This window comes from Melospiza melodia, chromosome Z (genome assembly GCF_035770615.1).
Source record: "Melospiza melodia melodia isolate bMelMel2 chromosome Z, bMelMel2.pri, whole genome shotgun sequence".
Lineage (NCBI taxonomy): Eukaryota > Metazoa > Chordata > Aves > Passeriformes > Passerellidae > Melospiza > Melospiza melodia.
In genome coordinates, this window is record NC_086226.1 from 43,771,894 (window position 1) to 43,796,380 (window position 24,487).

The 24,487-nt window shown below is 39.0% G+C and overlaps 1 protein-coding gene across 3 annotated transcripts in view; it reads left to right on the forward strand.

Moving 5' to 3' along the window:
* Positions 1–6,657: 6,657 nt before the first annotated feature.
* Positions 6,658–24,487, forward strand: part of DOCK8 (dedicator of cytokinesis 8) — an 88,117-nt gene continuing 70,287 nt past the window's right edge. For 2 of the 3 annotated variants that reach the window (XM_063180017.1, XM_063180018.1), the window contains exons 1-2: positions 6,658–6,835; positions 24,114–24,216. In XM_063180017.1, the coding sequence (XP_063036087.1) occupies positions 6,783–6,835; positions 24,114–24,216 (156 nt within the window). In that variant the 5' untranslated portion in view covers positions 6,658–6,782. Of the gene's footprint in view, positions 6,836–18,286; positions 18,402–24,113; positions 24,217–24,487 lie in introns of those variants that run through there. The other variant, XM_063180020.1, reaches the window with a different exon arrangement.

Genomic DNA, 24,487 nt, shown 5'->3' on the forward strand with positions numbered 1-24,487 from the left:
AGTTGGCATCTCCTTTAGTCACTCTAATTTTAACAAGCATGTGAAATGCTTGTTAAAATTAGTGTGACTAAGAAATGATAAAAGAATTCATTTAATCCATTGATTCAGCTTGTCCTTGGAGATACAACCATATTTATTCCAACAACAAATTCCAATAGCATATACAGGCTGTTGATTTCTAGAATTTTAAAACCAATGCATTATGCAGTGCATCTTTTTGCATTCTTGTTTCAGTAACTCATGTTACCTTGTATGATGCATCCTATTTCAGAGGAAAAATCTGATCAGCCTTTCAAAGCTGTATCTGGTAGAACCCTGCCTGATGGTAGGTGTTTTTGCTGTCCTGGGACTGCACAGCTTTATAAAATTTTGTTATTAAAGCATTGATTAAAAAAAATTACAAGATTGTGTAAAAGAGGAGAAGGTCAGAAAGGCATTGGGAATTAGCAGTTTTGCATTGCAGCACAAACTAAAAAATGGAAGTAAGTTGTCTTTCCAAATGAGACTATTTGTAATACTGGAATTTCAGTTACATGTCAGCGAGATATTTGGTATGGGGAAAGAAAGGTGATTAAGCCAGTGTCATGGTTCCTTAAGTGGTTCTGCTTTTCATCAGCTCACATGACACTGCTTATTATTTTTTTCTTTTGAACAAAATTACCTGAAACAAATACTATGGTTTCTGGGTTTCTTTTTGGTTTCTTTAAAGTTAATATTCAAATACTAGAATTTTGCTATAAGTGTTAGCTGTTCTTTCTTTTCTGCTGAACCATGTAATGAAGTCTACTTCGTACAGACAGATGTAAAACCTGTACATTTTAGTGTGGTGGCAGCCAAATGAGCGTTGCAAACTTAAATCTGGGTGGCACAATTGAAGCATTTTATTCTAAGATATTTGTAGACAAAACATACAACATCAGAAAGCAATAAAGTGTTGCTGGGTACCAGGAGGTTGTGTTTAATTATTACTTTAGTTGACTACACTTGAAATTATTAATTCCCTTTCCTAATGCTGAAGATCTCAGTGCAAGCCAGGCCATTTTAATGATGAACCAAAGACTGATTTTAATGATTAAGGCTTTAGCGGAGAATTAGGGAAGAAGACTGTAACAGGAAAATAAGGAAGAGCATTGCAATTTTTTAATTCCTGATCCAGTAGCAAGGGGAGCATGATCTGAGCAAAACAGCAGGAGAAGAAAATCATTGGTGTTTCAGTATTATGTTGAATATGAGTCTTAAAGCACAATAGCCCTGTGAGGTTTCTACATGACTACTAGTCAGTAGTATAGTAGTACTATATAATAAAACTACAGTAGTGTATATAGTACTATAGTAGAACTATAATACAATATAGTTCAACAGCTCAGAGAAAGGGATTGAAAATTCATACAATGATATCAGTTAACCTGCAAAACAATAAGGAAATAGATATTAAGTTCAGTTTTGTGAACTCAAAATATAAGTTAGTAGGCCGATGCATAACTTCAGTCAGTATGATTTGCATATTCCCCAGGGTACATTTACTTCTTTCCTGTCTGTTACCTGTTAAGTTATTCCTATATTAAGTTATTTTTATTTTCTTATCTGGACTTGCATTGACAGTTTCTCCTGACAAGACAACTTTATTTTTCTTTGAAGAATGCAGATTACTCACATGTCATTTAAGAGAAAGAAGTTCTTACTGAAGTAAGTGCATCTGCTTTTTAACACTACTACTTTTTATGGCTTATGTTCTCAATATGCTTTTATAATCTGAAACTTAGTGAAACTAGGAGCATTAGAAAAAAGGTTTGGTTTACAATCAGAATTTAAATATCAGCCTCATCGAGCAAGTTGCCTTGTTGTATCTAAGAAAATTATGTCAGCAAGGAAAAATTTTGTGAGTGTTGTTTCTGCTAGAGTTTTGTTCACTGTGAAAGTGAGCAAATGTTTCTTTGAGAAACTCAGATGTGAATTTGGCCAGTAGAATTTGTATTCCTCCAGAAGAATTTGCACAGACAAGGGGAAAAAGAGGATATGCTTTTGCATAGGCTAGTTTCTTCTTTTAGACTCAAGGGTTTCATAAAAAAAAAAAAAAAAGGCTGCAAAGTGATCTAAGTTCTCTTTCTTCTGCTTTACCAACACAAAACTGAAATTTAAACCTAGGAGTAACTTTAATTTTATTTTTAAGGGAGTTCAGCATTTCATTGTCAATTTATTTAAAACATAAACAGAAATAATGGAAAATTACACTCATTTTTCTGAGGTTTAGTCTACTAAGTTTCATATAATATTTTTTGTTTAAACCATTTTTGACTAAATTACTTATATTTTACTGGATACAGTTGAGATATGTGACAGAAAAACCACTGAAGTTGATGGCATGTCATCTTCCTTTAAGGAAGGAGTGTCTGCCTGCACTGGCTACATTACACTCTTCTGATGCAGTAGGAAGGTGTAATATGAGCAAATATTAACAGGAATTGTGTTCTCCTGACAGGTTGCAAACTGAGGTCATCACAGTTTTCCTCTTGGTGTGAACCTCCAGATATTTGATGGGGTCATCAAATCACATAAATTAATTAACAAATTCAGCATACCACTGGTGTTTTTTGCCAAGAATGCAAACTTAACATTGTGAAAGATATTGAGAAAACTCCCATGGATCTAGCTCAGTTGCTGGTCAATCAGCAAAGGTACATCCTCTACAAAACAGCAGATGACACTTAAGCAGGGCTTTGTTGGGATATAGGCCATGCCTGTGGTGGGATATGAAGTTGTGTTTAGCAATGTTCATGGTGCCTTGATACTCAATCATGCAGTAGCATTCCTTACAGGGATACTGCTGCCAGTGAAGAAGAAAAAAGATGTTTGGAAATGTGTGCCTTACAAGAAAAAAAAATGCCTTGGTAGGTGACATGTGGACATGCCAACATGCCAATCATTGTTTCTTCCAGTGTTTCTTTAATCCCAGCCTGCAAACTCCTTCAAAACAATTTGCAGCAGTATCCATTCTTCCCAGACACCTACACAGAACCTGTGCTGACATTACCACCACTCAGCTGTTCTTTGTGGCTGGGTCTGCCTCTCCTTAGCCTGCCCAGTTACAGCACCCAGCCAGCCATGGACCCAACACCACCCAGTGAGGTGCAGGAGGAAGACCAAGTTACAGTGAGAGCATTTGAAACCCAAGAAAAATTACAAGAAAGCATAAGTTATGATTGATTCTAGGGCTGAGGTGGTGAAGCAATGATTAGGACTACCACTTGGGATGCATGTGTGTGTGACAGAAGGATGGGGATAAGGAATGGGGAATGCAAGTGTGGTTTCCATTGTATCTAATACAACACCTAATAGCAGCTACTGACACAAAAGAAAGCTAGGTATGGAACACAATGATCTGTTCTGAATTGCACTGTTTTCTTTAATTTTGATTTTTTGATGCCTTCACTGGAACCTGTTTTGATGAATTTTTTTTAATCCTCTGACTGGAAAGATCTTGTTCTACTTCATGTTATAAAGGAGTGCTTAGACTTCATTACCTTGTATTGGTAGGTTGGTTTGTTGCAAGAATTCAAACAGTAGTACTGGTTAATCAAAAAACTGGAGCACTCACTCATACTGACCATATTGAATTGGATAAGATATCTTAAAAATATCACTTCACTAACTTCTCATCTGGTAGTGCTCCAATGAGTTACAACCTTGTAAACTTTCCTAATAAAAGTCCATATTTTTTCTTTTTTTTTCCCCTTTCAAAAAAGGCAATGTAACTGCTGACATAATAGATGAAATGAGTATTTGATGAGTTTTGCTGCTCCTATGCCACAGTAGGGTTCCAATAATTCAGTTCATCATAAATTATCTAAGTGTTTGTTCTGTATCTGCTGAATATGTGGTTTTGACTGGTTTGGCTGGGTTTTGGTAGAATAAATTTTCTTCATGGTATGGGGCTGTGTTTTGGATTTGTGCTGGAAGAAGTGTTGATAACACAGAACATTCTTGTTATTGCTGAGGTGCACTTGCGTAGCATCAGGGCCTTTTCCACCTCTCACCCCAAACCACCAGTGAGGAGGCTGGGGGGGCACATGGAGTTGTGAGGGGACACAGCCAGGACAGCTGACCCCAAATGACCACAGGAATATCCCAGACCACATGGCATCATGCTCAGCATAGAAAGCTGGAGGGAAGAGGAAAGAAGAGGGGCCTTTCAGACTGATGAAATTTGCCTCCCCAAGTCACATTACCCATGCTGGAGCCCTGTTCCTGGAGATGGCTGAACAGCCACCTGCCTGTGGGAAAGAAACAGTGACTGATTTCCTTGTTTTGCTTTGCTTGTGTTCGCAGCCTTTGTTTCGCTATTAAACCAGCTTTGTCTAGACCTACAATTTTCTCACTTTTATCCTTCCAATTCTGTCTTCCCTATCCTACTGGATCAGAGTGTGAGACATAGTTGCAAGCTGGGGTTAAACCATGATAGCACCCTCTCTCTCAATGTATATACATACTAGCCAAAACTTTAAAGTTTTGGAAACTTTAATTTTTTGTGTCTCCTCAGGAATTTTTTTCCTGCATGTGGCAAAATATTTTAGAGCAATCCTTTTGTCCATGTTTAACAAGAATACATGAAGCTGCAAAATAAACTGTTGTATCATTAATAAATGGATGTATTTGTGCACATTGGTACATTGCTTATTTGTGCTGCATTTCTGCTAACTCTATTTCTATAGCAAAATTTAACAATCAAGGAAGGCCCCTACTTTATGCCACATGAGCTATTAAAATGAAGCCTGGCCTCTTTTTTGTAGTTTCAATGAGTTAGTGTCTTGCCAGACTAAGTATCTATGGGATTCAAAAGTTTTTCTTGTCACCAATACATGTTGAACTACAGCTACATATCAGTAATTTGTAACTAAGTGATATTTAAGTTCAAGTTACATGTAGGTAGGTAGCTTTAGCTTTATCTTGGTGAGATAAAGACAGGATGGGTGTGGTGGGTAAGTTCCAATAAAGTGTCTAATTTATTCTTCCCAAAGCAAATATTTGTTAGGTAACAACATCCTATTAATAATAGATTTTAATATTTTCACTCATAAGTTTCTCTGAACTATTTCAGGTCTTGTTCTGCTGTAGATCCTTGTAGGTTTTTTTCCAAAAACATGTTTCGGTTTTTAAATTTTTATTTACCTCTATTTTCTTTTTCTTAAACCTCTTTGGTATTTCTACATTTCCCTAGGGGCCCTTAGCCAGAAGCTAACCTAGAGATTAACATTCATATTTGAGACCATACATATTTAACAGCACTCTAAAGAATGGTGAATCCTACAGATAAAAAGATAATTGTTAGTAGAACAATTTTAAGCCCTCAGTGTTTGACAGTCTTCTGTTTCATGCCTCATATCCCACTGTTTTCCTCTAGACTCCCTCCAGGTTACTGGGAATGGAAAGATAAGCTATGACTGCCTTCACTGGGTGAATCCTAATGTTTTTGCCATCAAAGCACAGATTTTACAAAAACAAGGCAATCTAACTGAACGGGCTCTACTACCTCAAAATTCATCTGTAGAAACCATGTTTGGCTTTTGTTTCCCCTTTCAAATGAAGGGTGAGTTCTCCTTATCTGCAGAAGCAGTGAAAACTACATCAAGGCAGAAAGAAAAATACCAGTCAGGAAACATAATTTTGTAACAAAACCACAAGATACTTAATAGAAATGGCCTTTTAAAAAAGCTGAGCAGTAAGTACTGGTGAATAGAACAATGGAACAGCAGTGCCAAGCTTTGTGCCAAGCTGAGCTGCTATCTGGTGTTGGTACCTGTGAGTTTTTCTTACACACACGGTTTAGATGTAAGAAAAACACAGATCTAAGTGCACAGGTGTACTGGCAAAATATTGTCCCAGGTAAGGAGTTGACATGTATTTTCCTCTCATAACTTGCTGTCCCTAATTGCCCGGACAGGTTCACCCATGCGCTAGTGAGGCAGAAGGAAGGTCCGTGGCTATCTCTGATCCCTGCGGGGCGGTGGGCGCGGTTCTGCCCTGCTCCGGGCTGCCCTTCTCCGGCCTGCTCCGCCCGATCCTGCCCTGCCCTGCCCTGCCCTGCCCTGCCCGGCCCGGCCCGGCGGCCCCGCCTGCCCCGCCTGGCGGCTCGGGCTGGATCCTCGGTGCCCGCTGCTTCCTCGCCCGGCCCCGCAGAGCAGCCCCGGACCCCCGGCGGGTGTGCATATGTGTGTGGGGTGTGCTGGGGCGGAGACGGAGGTGTCTGACACTCGCACCGCAGTTTCCAAAAGAAATAGGGTCGTAAGGGATGCGCACGGATTCCCGCAACTGTGCGTGTTCAGATAGATGTACACGGTGCCTTCCCCTCATGTCCGTGCCTAAGCGCTTGCCTTCCCTGCTGCTTTCCTCCAAAGTGCTCCCGCGGGGCTCGGGGTTAGCCTTTGTAAAAGAGGGAGGGGAATTCCTGCTCGCCCCCGGTGCCTGCGGGCGCCCTGGCCGAGGCGGACGGCTGGTGGAAGCCGCCGGGAAGGCGCAGGACGCCGCGCTGGACGCTGCCGGCGGTGGGGAACACGGGGCAGGGTGAGCAGCCTGCTGTGCACTAGGGCAGATCCCTCCCACTCCGGCCAATTTCAGTGAGGAAGGTAAAATGCGGAAGTTGCCACCCAGAACTGTCAGTGGATCGTCGGGTTTTTAGCCCGGAGCATGCAATTAAGAAAAACAAATAAATGAAATAAATCCGCCCTTCGTGCGTACAGCCCGTCTCGGTCCTCGTCGGCAGCCGACATTCACGGCTGCTAGCCCGTATGGCGACGCTACCTGCCGCAGACAGGAGGGCGTTCGCCCTGAAAATCAACAGGTAAGCGGCTTTCCTCATACCCGGCAACGACCCCTCGCCAGTCTCAGCCTGGCCAAGACAAGGGGCGGGCGGCGAGCAGGGCGGCACGGCTCCTCCCCTGGAGACCCCCGGGGCGGAGAGCGATCTGACCGCTCCCGATAGCCGCGCTAGCCAGCCTTGGACGGGCGCCGCTCCGCCCGCTGCTCCGGAGCTGCGGGAGCTGGGGACCCGGGCTGCACTTCTGCTGTAAGGTTTGCTCTGATGAAGGGGGCTCAGACAAAGCCGGCTGTGGGTCCGTGTCCTCTGGCAGGAAGGTGACGTCCAGTCGCACGCCGGGAGTTCGTTCCCCATCTATCCTGTCCGAAGAAGTCCCGAGTTCTTTGGAGGGGCTGCTCGCTGCCGATGGGGGTTCCCCTTCACAAGAAGTGGCAAAATTACCTGCTCCCTCTAAATTAGCACTGCTGACAAATAAGGAGTTTATGTAGGGCATCAATACTGCAATGACATACATCCCTGGGTTTTGTTTTTTTTTTTTTCATTCTTTCATCTATGAGAAAAAAAGTCCCCCGATGACTGAAAATATATCTCCCGCATTCCCTCCCTAAACCAAATAAATTAGAGTTCAGTTGTTGGAACTCCATACTCTTGAGACTAAACTTGCTGTCTAATGGACTTTGGTGTCTTTTCCCAGGGAAGTGCTGACTCTTAATTTGTCTGTGCTCTGTGGTGGCAGTAAGAAACCAAGACAATTATTTTCATATTGTTAGGTTAAAGGAAAAAAACAGGCCTCCTTTTCAAGAGTCTTGTCATCTGAAGCAAAAACTGTTTCCAGGGTGTTGATGTAAGTAACAGGTATCTGAGTTTGCTGACACATAAAAGAACAAATAGCATAATGGTAATATAAACTGAGGATAAGTTTCTGTGCCAGAGAGAAAAGTATGCAGAGAAACTCCGCCTCCTCAGTAACTTGTTGGAAGACATGGGGTTTGCAGTCAGGGAGGATAAAATTAGCTCCTCTGTGATGTGCCGTTCTCATGGCAGAATATGCATCAGCGTACCTTTCTGTATCCTTTGGGAATTTATTTTAAATTTATGGTGGAATATTCACAGGAGTGAGGCACCATATTTGGAAGCCATCAGATGAGGAGCTCATGAGAAGATCAGGCCACAATTCCTGATCATTTGGAGACTTGCTTAAACAGAAATCAGAACTAGCTGATATTTACAGATTTTGAGTTATTTTCTTTCTTCCTATTTTAGGGTCAGCTTTTTGGCAGCTTTCCCTAGCTTTAGTGATGGTCACTGTTCATCTCTATGACTAAAGTCTTACAAAGTAGCAGAGTCATAACAAGGTTCACAAAAGTTTTTCTCTTAAAAACTGTTGTGAAATTAAATTACTGTTCATTTTTTTAAAATTTCTTTTTCTTTTGAATCAATTGTGAAATAGTATTTTGTAGCAAGTTAAATGTTGAAATATAGTATAAAAATATACTGAATATTATTTCAACTTAAGAGTGGACATGGATATTCTCTTCTATACTTATATTTTATTCTCTTTTATCAGTATAGTAGGTGTTTTTTAGAAGCATATTTTGTTTCCCTTTCTTCAAAAGCAGCAGAACATTTTTACATGCCTCCAATGCAGTTTTTAGTGCTGGCAGAAGAGTGATAGATCTTTGCAAGAAGCATTTTTAATGTGGTAGTTTGGATTTTTTTTAAAGTAATTTTAAAAATCAGAGGAATAATAGGTTAGTGTGTTAGGTTTCTTGACTGTACACAAAAGGCTAATCTACAGCTGTAAAATTTTGTTTCTTCTTTTCAGAGTTCATGACTTCTTCAAAATGCAACTTGTATTGAAAGTTGAACATTACTGACAAGGCAACATTTTCAGGAGTTAGTACATTGCCTCTATAATCACTTTGCATCCACTACAAATTTGCATGCAAAACCCTGCCCTTTTTTGTTCACTCTTTCTCTTGCCAGTGATTTATGTAAGCTATATACTGTTTTCATGAGGACCAGCAGAATTTTAGGCTCTGTTCTGCCTAAACTTCAGCCACCTCGCTGCAAACATAAGGTGTACCCTGGTGTGTTTGGTGAGCCATGGCAGATATCTGACCAACCTGTGACCTCTGTTCTGTAAAAAATCAGCAATAACATGATACAAAATGTCTTAGTGGTCTCATTATGATTTAAATTTAGTGCAAGTTCATGAGCACTGAATTTGCAGATGTTTCAGGAACAGCTATTACATGACAAGCAACACATTTGTTTAAAGCTAAGTCAAACTTTAAAAACAGGCCTTCAAATGCCTTCAAACTCTTGTATGCAACCTGCCCACGTAACCATGTTTTCCTATCACTTTATTCTTCCTTCCACCCATCTGGTGTCTGTTGCCCCAACCTGTTGCTTCCTGCCTTTTTTAATCCTGCAAAGACTTGCACATAAGTTTTTAATGCATGAATGTAAGTAGTTCCTTCTGCTTTAATAGGATAGGTTTTATGAATAATCATGTTCATTTCCAATTAGAAGTGAAGGAACAAATTTTTACTGTCCCTCAATTCAGGCAGCCAGAAATCAGCATGGGACACAAAAAGCCAGATCATCCTTGCTGAGTTTAATTCAAGATGGTAATTAGAAGATATCTGGATTGTGCTGTATGTGTCTACTTTCCACAGTATTTATACCCAGGAATCAAGGAAGTTAAAAAATAATTTTGTAAATCACTGAGGGGAAAGCAATTTGCCATTGCTAGAGGTGTGGGCTCTAATATGTACCAGCTGAGCAGTGTAGGTTTGAGAGACCAGAAAAACTGAATTTTAATCAGTTTGTCACAGCAGTGTGTTAGGATAAACACAATATTAACTGAAAAGATATTTTACTTTTATTATTTCTGTTTAGCTAGTGTAATTTATTGTCTTATCTTTCACACAGGTCTTGCAGTAGTGATTGTTTGTTTTGACTTCAAGTGAAGAAAATTGTGCTTCAAGCACTAGCTGGTGCACTGGCCACCAATGCTCCACATTTGAGACATTTCGACACACAAATTACAAAACAGAAAGTTGTCAGTAATACACGTCCCTAACATGTCACCTAACTTTCAGTCGTATGTCTCTTGCAATTAAAAACTCACCCAATAAGCATATTCGTCAACTGCCTCTGCAGACAGCTGTTGTCTGAATTTCACAAGTATTACATAAGAAATTTTCAACATTCATTTCTGTAATTTTATTTCCTTGTCCCTGAAATTGCCCAGTTGGGCAACAAACTTAGCTTTTCCTATTCTAGTTTTAAGATGTGTACTTCAGGATGAGTTTACATGCTTAGATTTATATTAAAGAATAACAAACCCACACCACCAATATTAAAGGAAACATTTGATACCAATATTAAAGGAAACAGCTAAAGATTTCAATTTTTAGGAGCTTACATTAAAAGTCATACTCATATGAAATTTCCAGTTGTACCAGGAATTCCATTTTACATTAATGATGAAAATAATTTTTTTTTTACCTGAAATGAAAAGGTCAGCTTAAATCATATATTGTACAGAGCGTCAGGTCTGAACATTCACGAGAATTTACCCTAAATGACAAAGGCTGTTGTGGAAGAGTCAAGTGCAGTGCAAAAATTGTCTTCATTTCCTATATGCTCTGAGTAGATTGCTGTTCACTGCAACCCCTTCATGGGGTTGAGGCTATCATCTTTGGATTGAATTTCAATAAAACCCTTGTTATATGGATATAATAAGATGTTAATTATTTAAAAGCATTGACCAGACTCCATTGTATACCCTAAGCTCTTTATTTTCATTATTTTTTCTTTTCAAACTCTTAAATATATAAAAGAAGCTCCAGAGAGGACCTCAGTCTTTTGTATGTACAATAGATTTATGTAGTTAGTATAAAAATCTAGTGTATACATGCATACATGTGTGAAATGGTAGTTATTTTGTATTTGGTACACAGAACATTAAATGTAACAGATTAAAGAGAAAAAATAACATGAATGTATTTCATATGTGAGGTATAGCAATGCAAGATAACAATTTATAGTAAATGGGCATTTTTCTAAGACTTCCACAAAAATAAATGAGATTATTCTTTTAAAAACTTGGGGCAATTGCATGGAGTTCACATGCAAGGCTATACAAATCAGGTTTGCACCTTATACCCCTAAAAAGGTTTGCATTGGAAGGGACCTACAAAGATCATGTAGTTCCAAACCCCCTGTTATTGGCAGAGACATCTTTCACCAAATCAGGCCCTTCAGAGCCCCAACAAACCTGGCTTAGAACATTTCCAGCAATGGGGCATCCACAGCTTCTCCAGACAGACTGTTCCAATGTGTCACCATCTTCACAGTAAAAAATGTCTTCTTAATATCCAGCCTAACCTCTCCTCTTTCACTTAAAAGTGAGAGGATTCACTTTCTCCCTTGTCCTGTCACTACAGGCTCTTTTAAAAAGTCCTTCCCCATAGTTCCTGCAGGTCTCCTTTAGGTACTGGAAGGTTGATACTGGGTCTTCCCAGTACCTTTTCTTCTCTAGGCTGAACAAATCCAACTTCTCCAGGCTTCCATCTTCACAGGAGAGCTGCTTCAGCTCTTCTCTGAACTCAGTCCAAGGGGTCTGTTTCCTTGCTGTGCTGGGAGCCCAGAGCTGATGCAGCCCTGCAGGTGGGGTCTCAGCAGAGCAGAGCAGAGCAGAGGGGCAGAATCCCCTCCCTGCCCTGCTGCCCACCCTGCTCTGGATGCAGCCCAGGACACGTGTGGCTCTCTGGGCCTTAAGCACACATTGCTGGGTCACGTCCAGCTTTTCATTCATCAGTACCCTCAGTTCCTACTCTGGACGACTGTTCTCAGTCTCAACCACAGGTCTTGGTGGTTGCCTTAAACATGTTCAATGCCTTGCACTTGGCCTTTTTGAACTTCATCAGGTTCATATGAGCTCACTTCTCAAATCTGTCAGGGTCCCTTCCCTCTGGACAGATTCCTTCCATCAAGTGAATCAAGTGAAATACTCAGCTGGCTGGTGCACTCAGTCCCACCATGTATGTCATTAAGGAAGTTATTAAATAGAATTACTCCCTCCACCTACCCTCAAGGAACAGCTCTTATTACTTATTTCTGTTCTCTGGACATTGCACATTCACTGGAGCTCAAGCAAGGAAGCTCTCAAGCTAGTTCCTTTTCCAGCTAAGACTCCATCCAATTGGAGTAAGAGTCTCTTCAGTTTGGAGTAAGAAAACTGTGGGACACCATACAGAAACTCATGTGGGTAACACCAGTTGCTCTTCCCATGTCCACTGGTGTAGTCACTCCATTGTAGAAGGCCTCTAGATGGGTACAGCACAATCTGCCCTAGGTGAAGTCATGTTGGCTGTCTTTAATCACCTATCTGTATTCTATGTACAGTATAGCTTTCAGAAGAATCTGTTGCATGACCTTACCAAGCACTGAGGTAAGGCTGACTAGCACTATTCCTGGATACCAGTTCTGTTTGCAAATCCTTTAATCTGGCTATAGAAAATAAATACTGGAGTATACAGAAATATCACTATACTTTTTTCATCTTTCATTCAATTTTTTCCATTTTTTCAGCTGACTACAACATGTGTTTCCTTTCAATTGTCCACAGCATTTATCTCCCATTTCTGGTTTACAGGGATAGATTACAAACTGATCAAAGTATCTGCTCAATTCTTTCACAGAATCACACAATAATTGATGTTGGAAAGGACCTGAGACTATCTTGTTCAGCTCTTCTGTTCAAGAAGGGCCATTTAGATGTAGCTGCCTATGATCACGTCCAGTTGGACTTTGAAGTCCTCCAAGGAGGCAGACTCCACAATTTCTTTGAGCAACGTGTGCCAGGGCCCAGTCACCCTCATGGGAAAATTCAGGGCATGCCCATTGCCTCTAGTTCTGTCACTGAGAACCACTGAGAAAAGCCTGGCTCTGTGTTCTTTATTCTGTCCCCTTAGATATTTGTATAAATTTATAAGATCCACTCAAGCCTTCCCTTCTCTGAACAGTCCCAGCTGTCTCAGTCTTTCCCCACTGTAGAGACACTGTGGTGCCTTCGTCAGGTCAGTCACCCTTGGCTAGTCTCTCTGCCATATATCCATGTCTCTCTTGTCCTGAGGTGCCCAGACTTGGGCAGAGAACTTAGGCATGTCTCACCAGCGTCGAGCAGAGGGCCAAGGATCAGCTCCTTCAACCTGCTGGCAATACTCTGCCCAGTGCACCCAGCATAACATCTGGCTTTTTTGCAACCAGGACATATTGCTAACTCATGTTCAACTCTGTGGAAGTCTTAGTCTCCTAGAACCAATGTAGTCATGGTCCTCTAGGACCTCTGATGCTTTTCTGCAAAGCTGTTTTCCAGCTAAGTACCTTCCAGCATATATAGGCGGATGAAAGCGATCCAGGTGCAGGGCTTTGCACTTCTTGAACTTCACAACATTTCCATCAGTCCATTTCTCCAGCCCACTGAGTTCCCTCTGAATGGCATGATCCTGTGCTGCATCAAGAATGTCATGCCACTGTCCTCCCACTTCTGTGTCATCAGTAAACTTGCTGAGGGTACATTCTGCCCTGTCATCCATATCATTAATGAAGATGTTAATCACGATTGGATCGAGTATTGACCCCTGAGTTTTACTGCTAGTTTATTCGCTCTAGCTAGACTTGCCATTGATCATCACCAACTGTTCAGGAAGTTTTCAGTCCAACACACTGTCTGCTCATCCAACTTATACTTCACCAGCTTTAGACATTATTCCTTTAGACAGATGAAGAACCCCCATGTCTTTACTCCAAGCTGTTTTTTCCTAGCTTGTGGCATCATGCTTTTGGTGTCTTCTGGATTTTTATTCAGCATAAGGAATATATTGTACATGGCTCTAAAGCAGGTGAAGAGAGGAGAGAGAAGAGAGTGCTCTGCAACTTCATGTGCTACTCATAAAGACTAGTCCCCACTGCAGCCTCTGCAGACAGATGCTTTACCTTCTACCTTCCCAATGTTTGAAATCAAGGCAGTTTGAGGGGGCAGAAAAGATAAAAAGTATTCGATACCATGGTTTCATCCCTGCTCTATCAGTTACAAGTGCTCACAGCATGTGAACAACTAAATAGTTACTAAAAGCCCCAGATGGCTCTTTCCCTAGGTATATTGACCTGTGTGTCATATTCTGGGACATTTTTACAAGTACTCCTCCACTAAAAGGGAGAGATGTAAACTAGCAAAGGTGGATTGTAAATCGGTTACAGGAGTAAGCTGAAGAAAAAAGCAACATCATAGGCCTACATTGTGCCATAGGGTAATAATTGATATTTTTGTTTAAAATTCCTGTAACAATCTCCTCATTTTTTAAAGGTAAGATTATTCAGGATGATGTCTTTACTACATTTGGTAGCATAGTGTCCATCACAAAGACTAAAAGCCCCTTCCTCTGGCATACAAAAATTGCAACATTTCATGCCTAAAATATATGTAACTTTTAGGAAGTAGAGAAAAAATAGCAAGGAAATGTCCTCATAACTACTTTTCAGAGGGTACTGGTGCCTTTGGTTATTCATAGTGACTCTTGGTCACTATGGGTAATCTTATTGATTACCCTTTCTGGAATCATCTGCTTGCCATACAATGAAGGTGATAGTAGCCACTTAAGTAGGAGGTTGATAGCAAACATAGGCCCGCCCAGCCATATCTCTGTGAAAAATTACAAGTACAGGAAAGATAGGCTCCATAATACAAGTGTACACTTTATCAGCTATTAGGCAGCTGTAGAAACTGTGTCTTTTGCATGAACAGTTGGTCATGCAAGCAGAATACTGTTGTTACAGTTGAGACAGATGTTATTGACAGCTAGGAAACTCTCTAACTGCAGACTTGATACTCAAATAGAGTTTAAAATATAGCCATCTATTTTCTGTTATGGTTGCTTAAGCATAGTATTATACAGCACTTACATATCTGTGCAATCACTGAACTCAGGTGTAACAATCCCTGTTACATAATTAGAGTAATGGGATTTTTGCTTTTTCCCTCGGAGATGACTGCTCGGCTTGAAAGAGACTTTAAGCTCTGAGCAGAAAAGCTCAGGAAAGCATTTTAACATGATTTTTTCAGATCTTATGTCCCTCAAGACTTCAGACATATACATGCAAGGTGAAGCCTAGCCCAGAATTTACGATGAGGTTCTTTTTTATATATATATTGTCAAGGAATTCCTAAGCTTACCAAAGGAAAATGTAGATGCAAATAAGAAACATCTTTATGTCCACCAAGTGCTGTGTGTGAATATTTCTTATTCACTCTTCCAAACAATTGTCACTTTCAAACATGAAGTGAAAACTAGCAAAAAATATTTTATACCTTCTACCATTTTCAGGTTTTATGGTCATTAAAACTTACAGTTAATGAGCATGATTCTATATGATTGTCCTTTTTTTCCTGTTCTGACTTGACTATTTTTTAAATTTGATTTGAGGAACCCATACCAGACTTTACCATTGTCTGTAGCAGTAGAAAAAAGGGTAGTCTGTGAATGTGCTCATCTGATAACACAATTACACTAAAAGTTTGGCACTGTAAATGCAGTTACAGAAAAATAGGCCCAGGTCTAACCAGCTCTTGGGCCAAGTTCACACAAAAAGTCCCTAATACCTTTCCTCATAGTTTTGTAGAATTATACTTGCACATGATAAATCACAGTTTTCTTAGCCTTGGTAATAATGGAGATCTTTTAGAAGGGAGTCAGCAGACCTGGACTCAATATTATTATTTTTCCCTAAAGTCGAGCAAACTGAATTAGATAAAAGCATGTATTATTTCAGTTTTTACATTATCTGATCCTTACAAAGATAATAGTAGCAAGATGTCATGTTTAGAACATTGAGTAAAATGTAACATTTCTCCAGCTTGAAATTTTCCAGATATTTTGGTTTGTAATTTATTGAATGAAATGTCTTGCATAATCCACATATGTTTGTAAGAGTGTGTAATAATGAAATTTGTACATGTAAAGACAACCAGCAGATACAAAAATATATTAATTTTAACAATAGCTTTTAATATATGCCAAATTCTGTGAACACTTTTATTTTTAAGAGTGTGAGCAAAAGATCCAGCTTTCAAACATATCTTAGATACTGCTTTGGTTCCTGCTGAAATCGAATCAAAATTCCCTGTTCTAGAAATAGCAGTACCTCTTCATGTGCTTGTAAGTTGGCCAATGTTTTTTTTTAGGCATTTTAGTAAATATCCTACTTTTTCTAGTTCAACTTAGCTCTAAAGAAAACAAAGTTGCTCTAAGAAGTAACTGGGCAAAAAACCCCTCATGTTTTTCCATAACAGAAAAGTCACACTGAAACTCCACAAATCTCTGTTCTTAGGAAATGAGGGGCCAAAATATTAATGCAAATTATTTTCCAGTTCTGTCCAGTTAGCCTTATTTCCTCCTCTGGCCTTTCCTATACTCAGTACGAAAGACCCTTTTATGAATATATTATGAATTTATTTGAAGTTGATAGCAACATTTATTATGAATTTATTTGAAGTTGATAGCAACATTTTCTGCTGGTTGATAAAAAATATAAACTTTGACCTTGATACATAAAATAAAAACCACCCTATAGGATCACAAAGAAAATTTTGCCTTGAATAAGATGTACATAGTCTTTATTTTAATATTATTTGTTATTGTTGTTAATGTCTGACTTTTTCACTTAGTATCAATAATTGTTTTTTAGTAAAAAGGTGAAAACAAAGCACAATCTTGGTACAGGATTTACAAAATTATTAGTATTACAGTAGCATTTTCTTAGTGAAGCCTTTTGGATACTCAGATAATACACATTAGCTGGACTATAGGTCTTGCACTTATTTCATAATTACTTTGTCATGAATTGGTGGAGCAATGTGCAGACAAAACAAAAATCTAGAGGAGTAAACTAACATTATTATATTACTTTTAAATCACATTATAAGGAGATGATGGCTTATACATTATCATTCTTATTGTAAAGAATGTAAGCTTTCGGAAGACTTCTAAACAGTTTAGCAAAAAAAAGGAAAAAAAGAAAAAAAAAGAAAAATAAAAAGAAATAAAGCTATGCCCTAGCTACAGTTTTGTAATGTAATATAGATCTGTGTGTCTCTTGGAGGCTGTAGGGGCATATTTGTTAAAATGTGTCCTTAGACAAACTGAGGTTAATCCATTCAGAATGAAAACTTTGTGTACATATTGCTGTGTGCTGGTGGATATTAAGGCAATGGGGACAACAAAAAAATTCTGGTGTTTACACACATATTTATCTTCTGTCAGCATCATTATTTAGCATCAAATGAGATATTCATTACAAATTCTCTATTGCATATATAAAATACCACAACCAGTCTAAGTCTACAATAGGATGGCAGATGACATTGAATTATACGTTCTGCTCTCCAGGAGGTACCACTAAACTATCACGTAAAACCTCACACCTAAAACCATTTTCATTGGAAGAGTCAGCCAGTCAACAATGTATACACATGGTCTTCTCAAAAGTTATTTCATAGCTATTCCTATTATCCATGCAGCAATTAAAAACTGTATAAAAACATTGTTCATCAGGAGCAAATCATGGTTTTTTGGTTTATTTGCATGGCCAGGATTAGAAAATTATTTTTATCAGTGCTCATGTCTCTTCCCGAGGGAGAAGCAGCAAAACAGAAAGGCAGAGAAAAATCTTCACTGAATAAATATCATACATGACCTGGGAAAGAAATAAAAATTGAACTCTTGCCCATTTTGTAATAAGCTGACAGCATAGTGAAGTTAACAGTTTCCTCGTCTAGATTTTTTTCTTTCTTCCCACACCATCCCTTGTAAGAAGATTGTTGTTAAGCTTCAACCATCTTGAATAGGATCTTTATTGCTTTAGCTGATATAGAGTCTTAATGTGGTAGACCCCAATGTGGGTGTGTGCCAGAGGGTGTAGAGCCTACCTTGGTGTAGTGTTGGGAATTTGACTAGAGACTGGAAAAGTACAAGGCCGTGGCTAATTCCAAGTCCTGCATCTGCAAGATAGCGTGTCCTTGGGCCTAGCTGGGTATGATAACAACAGTGGACAGAGAGACGTGGGAAAGAGAGAATGCAGGCCCAAAGGAATGAGGAAGAGCTGATGTTGTGGTGTGGCCAATGGGCGGTGTAAATTACAGAATATTCATGAGCTTATTACTTGCTGTATAAGTGTCTGATGCTCTCTTCAATAAACGGAACTTGCTTATCACTCATATTGAGTGTCTGAGTCTCCCCTCACCGACAAATGGCTCGACCCCGACAAAGGCCTCATTCTGCGACAGTGTAGAGCCAGCAAGGAAGGAGCAGCAGTTCAGATCGACCACTGCTGTAAACAGTGACTAACAAAGTGGAGCTCTGGTGCCTTAAGGACTAATTAGAAACTTAGAAGAAAAACAGGCAGTGCCACTTGCACTAAGAACAGGAGATCCAAGTGAGATTCCCATATTTGCTAGTTAAAGATCTGGATCATTGCCCAAAACTTTGTGTGTCTTTGCGTGTGGGAGTGAAAGACAGCGGTAGGTATTTGTTACATTTTTCTCTTCTAGAGCTTTTTAGTTGCTTGTTTTCAGTTGTAACTAGAGTAGTTTCATCTTAGGCTCAGAAAAGAACAAAAGCTAGCTGTGAATTTTCTTTTTCAGTGTCAGATGAAAGGGATTCTTCTTCAGGGTAACCAAGACTGAATATTTAACCGGTTGAGTAAAAGTTGTCACTATTTTTTCAATGATTCTGCTATTCATATACTTTAAGTGTGAATGTGTCTGTCTTTGGGGATAGTTCTTGTACTTTCTATTTATTTATTTATTTTCATATTTCCCTGCTGTCTAATTGCATACGCAGCTCTTGCAAAAGACAACTTCAGTCTGCTGGAAGGGATTGTAAGGTTGTTAAGGATTACCCTTTCTCCTTCCCTTCTAATAGTAAGTAACTTTGGAGAACTTCAACCAGTAGGCATGTGAAGCATAATTTTAAAATTAGGTCTTTTCTTAGGAGGTTTCTGATTTTCAGTTAATAGGTGATCTTTAAAGCTGTTCTCTTTCACTTTTATTTTTCATTTGTTTTTCTCTGTTTAAATTTTCATATTATATACATACTAAAAAATACCCATTGTACCTGCTTTTAAATTACATATTTCAAAGACATATGTCATTGAGCAGAATTTACAGTGAAACTGCAAAACCTGCTTTATGCATTATAAGCATTAATATAATTTTAATTATAGAACCAGCAATGTTCAGCCATAGATCTCACATATGTTAGAGGAAGAAAATAAATGCCTGGTTTATCTTCCTTTCCTTTCTTTCCTGGGCCCTTATCTGGGCCCAACTAATAACCCAAATCTCCAAGCTTACAATCCTTCAAGGAGCTCTGTCCTGAGAAACATTCCAGAATCTGACCTCCAAGATTAATTTAATTTTAAGAACCTCCCGGTGTAGTCTGTTACTTTGGTTACACTGTTAATATATTATGCAAACAATGCTTTGCACTGGAGAGTATTTGTGAAATACAGACTATGTCTCAGCTGTTTGCTAGCAATTGCTGGAGGTTTATATCTACCTGTGGGACTGACACTGCTGAAATTGAGATTGAGAAGCACCAGTTTGGGGTTTGGGTTTTGTTTTGGTTGGTTGTTTCTGTTTGGCTACCCTGTAGTCCTGTCTGGGTGGATCAGGAAGTCTGGTGAGTTCCAGCCTTTTCAAGAATTGCACCAGATTGTATGATTGTATGCCATCATCATTCAGGGCCCAAGACATCACAGAGTGGAAAAATTAGTTCCAATTTATATTATTTTGCTCTGATGCTGTGGTTCAGCCAAGGACCTAAAATCCAGAAAATCCATAGTATGTTGTCATCTGCCATCTTTGTTGTTGACCTTTGCAGACACTTCATCATACAGGGCCACCAGGCTGGTCAGGCACAATTTGTCCTTAGTAAAGCTGTGCTGGCTGCCTTGGATCACCTCCTTGTCTTTCATGTGCCTTAACACTGAGGATGAGGATGTGCCCCATGATTTCCCAGCCACAGAGGTGATGCTCAACAGTCTGTGCTCTGTTGCCTCTGTGCTCCTTCTTTCTCCTCTTTTTAAAAATGAGAACGTTTTCCTTTTTTCAGTTAACCAGGATTTTACCTGACCACCAGGACTTTTCAAATATAATGGAGAATGGCTTGGCCACAACACCAGCCAGCTTCTCAGGCCACTTTTAGTGTCCTGCTGCTGTTGCAGTGGGAATTTTCATCCAAATACTTTACTAGAGCTTTCTTGTTTCAATTTAGGCACATTACTTATTCTTCTTCCCTCTAGGGACATGAACTGTTCACCATTTTCTTTACTTATTGCTATCTTCTATGTAGTCAAGGACAACTGCTGTCTCCTGTCAATCTCCCTTTTTGTGATACAACCAGTTTTTTCAGTCTTTTCTCCTGGGTCATCCTTGCAATATTTTTAGCCATCTGATGGCTCTCTTTTGAAGCCTATTAAAATTGATTGCATCTTACTCTGTGTTGTTATAAGTGTGTACATCAGCCCAAATATGTCTCATTGACTTCTATTAACAGAAATAGGATCTGTTTCTCCTCACTGTGGTAGTTTTATTGGTAAGTGTCCCAGTATACTATGTATACTATCTCAGTGTCTCTTCTGTGATATGGCTTTTTTTTTTGACAGTTAATTTCATTTTTTGTATTTCTGCAGTTGTTTTTTTTTTTTTTCCTAAGTTTAGAGGTTTGCATTCATTTTCTTGACTCTAGCTCTGTGTGTGCTGATTTCAGACTGTTTCTAAAATACGTATATTCCTCCTGGGTTGATGCAATCCCCAGATTTTAGTCCTATGTTACCCTATATCCATGTTGTAAAATAAAGTATTGACTGGAATTAGATTGAGGAAAAATTAAATTGCTTCTCATAGTAAAATTTCCTTGCAATTGTCTTTTGAACCAATGATGACTATGCCTTGAATATGCTGTATTAACCAGCTGTGAGCTCTTTTGGAAACAGCTGTGATGATTCCATCCAGCTGCTCTCTCTGCTTATGGGAATATCATGAGGGACAGTATCAAGAGCCTCACTGAGCCAGTTAAACCATCACAGAAGAGCATAAGATTGGTTTTATGTGACTGCCCTTAGATAAATCCATATTGTCTGTTCATCATCTCCTAATAATCGCCAATAACATACCAATAATTGTGAAACATTTTGGACCAGAATTTACTGCAGTCCATATTTTCTAGTTGCCCTCCATACACTTCATCATCAGACTGTTAATAAACAGGCATGTCTAAGGTGATGCACATTTTAAAGTTAAGTCCAATTTCATGGTTCTCTTGCTTCAACTGAATGGAAACCACAGAACTTTTTCTCAGATTTGTCAGTGACTGCTTTGCATTTATCCTTAACAACTTGCCTTCTTTCCTTCTTTTTAACACATAGATAGACCATTGTTGCTGTCAAGTATGACTGTAAAGCTCTCCTCAGAATCACACAGGCCTGCTGTACAGACAAGGATGGTAAAAGTAAGCCAGGCATAGATTGACTGCAGCCTCTATGAAAGCTAAGACATGACATGTACTAAATGACTGTTAATAGCATTTTCCTGAGGGTCCACCAGTAGTGCCCAAGGCAGATCTTTGATCAGGAAACAGGCATGTCTCAGACAACAGCCATTCTGGCATTATCAAAGAGCCGTCTAGTAGTACCTCTGTTTCCACCTTAGTTCTCAAGTTTTCAAGTGTCTTTGTGCAGATCCCTGACTGTTACACCCACCTTTCCTCCACACTGGCCTGATTAACTTGTGCTTTTGGTTCTTTTAGCAATTGGGACTCTCCTTAATCTAATCCTAGCAATTCTAGGCAATAATTTCTGAGTTGGTTCAAACAAATTTTGCTGTCTTCTCTTCTTCTTACTGTACTTTCTCCTTTTAGTCACTGCAAAACTGTGAAGTCAGTCAAATGAACTATTCTTACCTGATAGTTGCCATTACAGATTACAAGGTTTGTCATCCATTGGACTGATTTAGTTTGCAAGTTCTTTCTATTGGTGAGACACTGGAACTAATTGATGACAATGATCTTGAGAACTATATTTGCTCTCAATTAGCTACATTTGCCCAGGCTTTTATAAGACAGCAAATTTGGCCCCTCATACATATGTGTGCTTCCTCTTGTACTGAAAATTCATATAATTTCCTCTTTGAAGCATATGATAACCCTATATGGGATGTAATTTTCATGATAACCCTATATGGGATGTCTTATATCATTGTTTACTGCAGCAACTTCTGCTATAGACTGTAACAGTCTGCCTCTGCTGCTACCTCTACTATTTCCATCAGTAACAGATACTTTGGCATAGGGTAGAAACTGACTTAGTCTGCAGTAAAATGATAATTTTGGATAATTTAAGTTTTGTACATGCATTCATTATCAGAGATTATTTGTAGTGGGAAATTGAGTAACAATAACCCTGATATACAAGAAGCTTTTGTGGAGAGACACAGCTGTTCCAGGATTTTCCTGGGAAACTGTGAAGAGCTGTGAGAAAGCTCAGAGAAAGGATTAAAACAATTATTATCTCTGAAACTGCTGTTTATAGATATGGTTCTTCGGAGTGTGCTATTCATAGTTCACCAATAGTGTGAGAGAAGATTCCTAAAGGCCAATCAAGTCTTAGGTCCACCATTGTTTCTATAAGAACTGTAGATTTCTAATAAATAAGTGCCTTTTCATACCTTCTGATGATGGTGTGTCTGTATCATCTTTGTGTGTCCCTAATACACCGTCGTTGATATCTTTTCTTTCTAAAATAGATCAAAGATAATCTACAAAGTGCACAGACTGTCACTTTCCCTACATGGCTTCTTGCTTATGTAATCATTAAATAACCTTTAAAAGGTCTTGGTTTTCAGTTTTGGAGTACCACTGATGAGTAGGAAACCCTCTTCCAAATGAATCTCTTCACTTTCTCTATAATGATGGCTTTGTTCTGTCTGTGATTGCTGCTGACCTAAGATTGGAGCAGCATTACACTCATACTGTCAAGGCCTTTTGACCTAAAAACAACTACTCTCATGCATGCAACTTCTATTTTCTAAATCTAATCCAATACGTTGAATACCTTCTGTCAGGTGCCTGTTGCTTTACATGAACAGAAACCTATTAAGTGAAATTCAGGGTTTCATCATGCTCAAAAAAGCTGTAGTAAGTGTCACAGAATAGGTACAGTAGTCATAGGCATCAAGAGGCCACAAAGGAGAAAAAGTGCAGGCAAAACTGTCCTGTGGAATTTGTTAATTCTAAGATGCCTATTAATGCTTACTTAAGTTAAAAGAGTCTCATGTGGAAGGGAGTGCCTTCTTGCCTCTGTGTTTTCTTTGTTCCCATTTGACTGCCCTGGTGGGCTGCAAGCTATTATTTTTACTTGGAATCTGCTCTACTGCTTCTTGTTTTAAAAATATTGTCCTGAACCCTTATGGTGAAATATAGTGTAGGTGTTTTGTGACCATTTCATGGCTGATTATTCTTAAACTGATTCTGATTATTCTAAGTCATATTATTCTAAGCTGATTATTCTAAGTCATATTAACTATTAATTGATTATTTTCCATGAAAAATCACCAAGCTACTCTGCCATATTTTCAGACTGTGTGCATTATCACCCTGAGACTTCTGAAGAATTCAGTTCTGAGGTCTCTCTACTTCCATAGCAATCAGTTACTTAGCACTTACTAAGTTTTTTCCTTAAATGTTTAGCTGATACAGTAAGCAGATTTTTTAATTCCCTCTTTGGTTTGCCTTGGACTTTTTACAACAAATTGCATTAGTAGTGTAAGTATCCCTTGATCAATAAAGTATTTGCTTATGTAACGTTCATTTTTCTTTCTCTACTTTATTAATGTATTTTTGCTTTGCAGATGTGAATCTGCAAGTAATGCTATGAAGGTTGCAGTCACACTTTACTTCAGGCCAAGGTTATTCTTTCTTGCACAGCATTTCCCAGTGGTGAGGGTTGCCAAATAATGATAAAAATCTGTTGGAAGAGTGACAGAATCTTAGTTATATAGGACTGCAAATGTTTTATGAGATTTGCATCAACTGCAAACCAAGAGGAGCCTAGATCATTATAAATATATATTTCTAAACACCAAGACTGGAGACCAAATCGACTAAATGCTGGCATTTGGAATTTTGTAAAGGGATAATTGTAATTATAAGGATTTTTCTCTGCTTAATTAAAGGCACTCGTCTGCAGAAATAAGAAAGCAATTTACTGTTCAACCAGGATTTGCACAGTCCTGTCAACGAAGCTTAAGTACCCCTGGCTTTTCTACATTTAATCTGGTAAGTTCTGTGTTTATTCTCTTTACACAGGTTTGGTATGTACATTGCTTAATTGTTTTAGGGTAAATTAAATGATCTTTTAAGTTGTCTTGCATTTCACTGGTTTCTACCTGAAACTGTTAAAAATACTCTCTGGTGAGCTGAGGAAATTATGCCTTTGAGAAACATGAGAATGTTCCTTGGAGCCTGAAATAGACAATCCTTCTACATATTAATATGAATCAAAGTTAATTAGTAAGTGCTGGAGTATATTACATTCTTTCCCTGATGG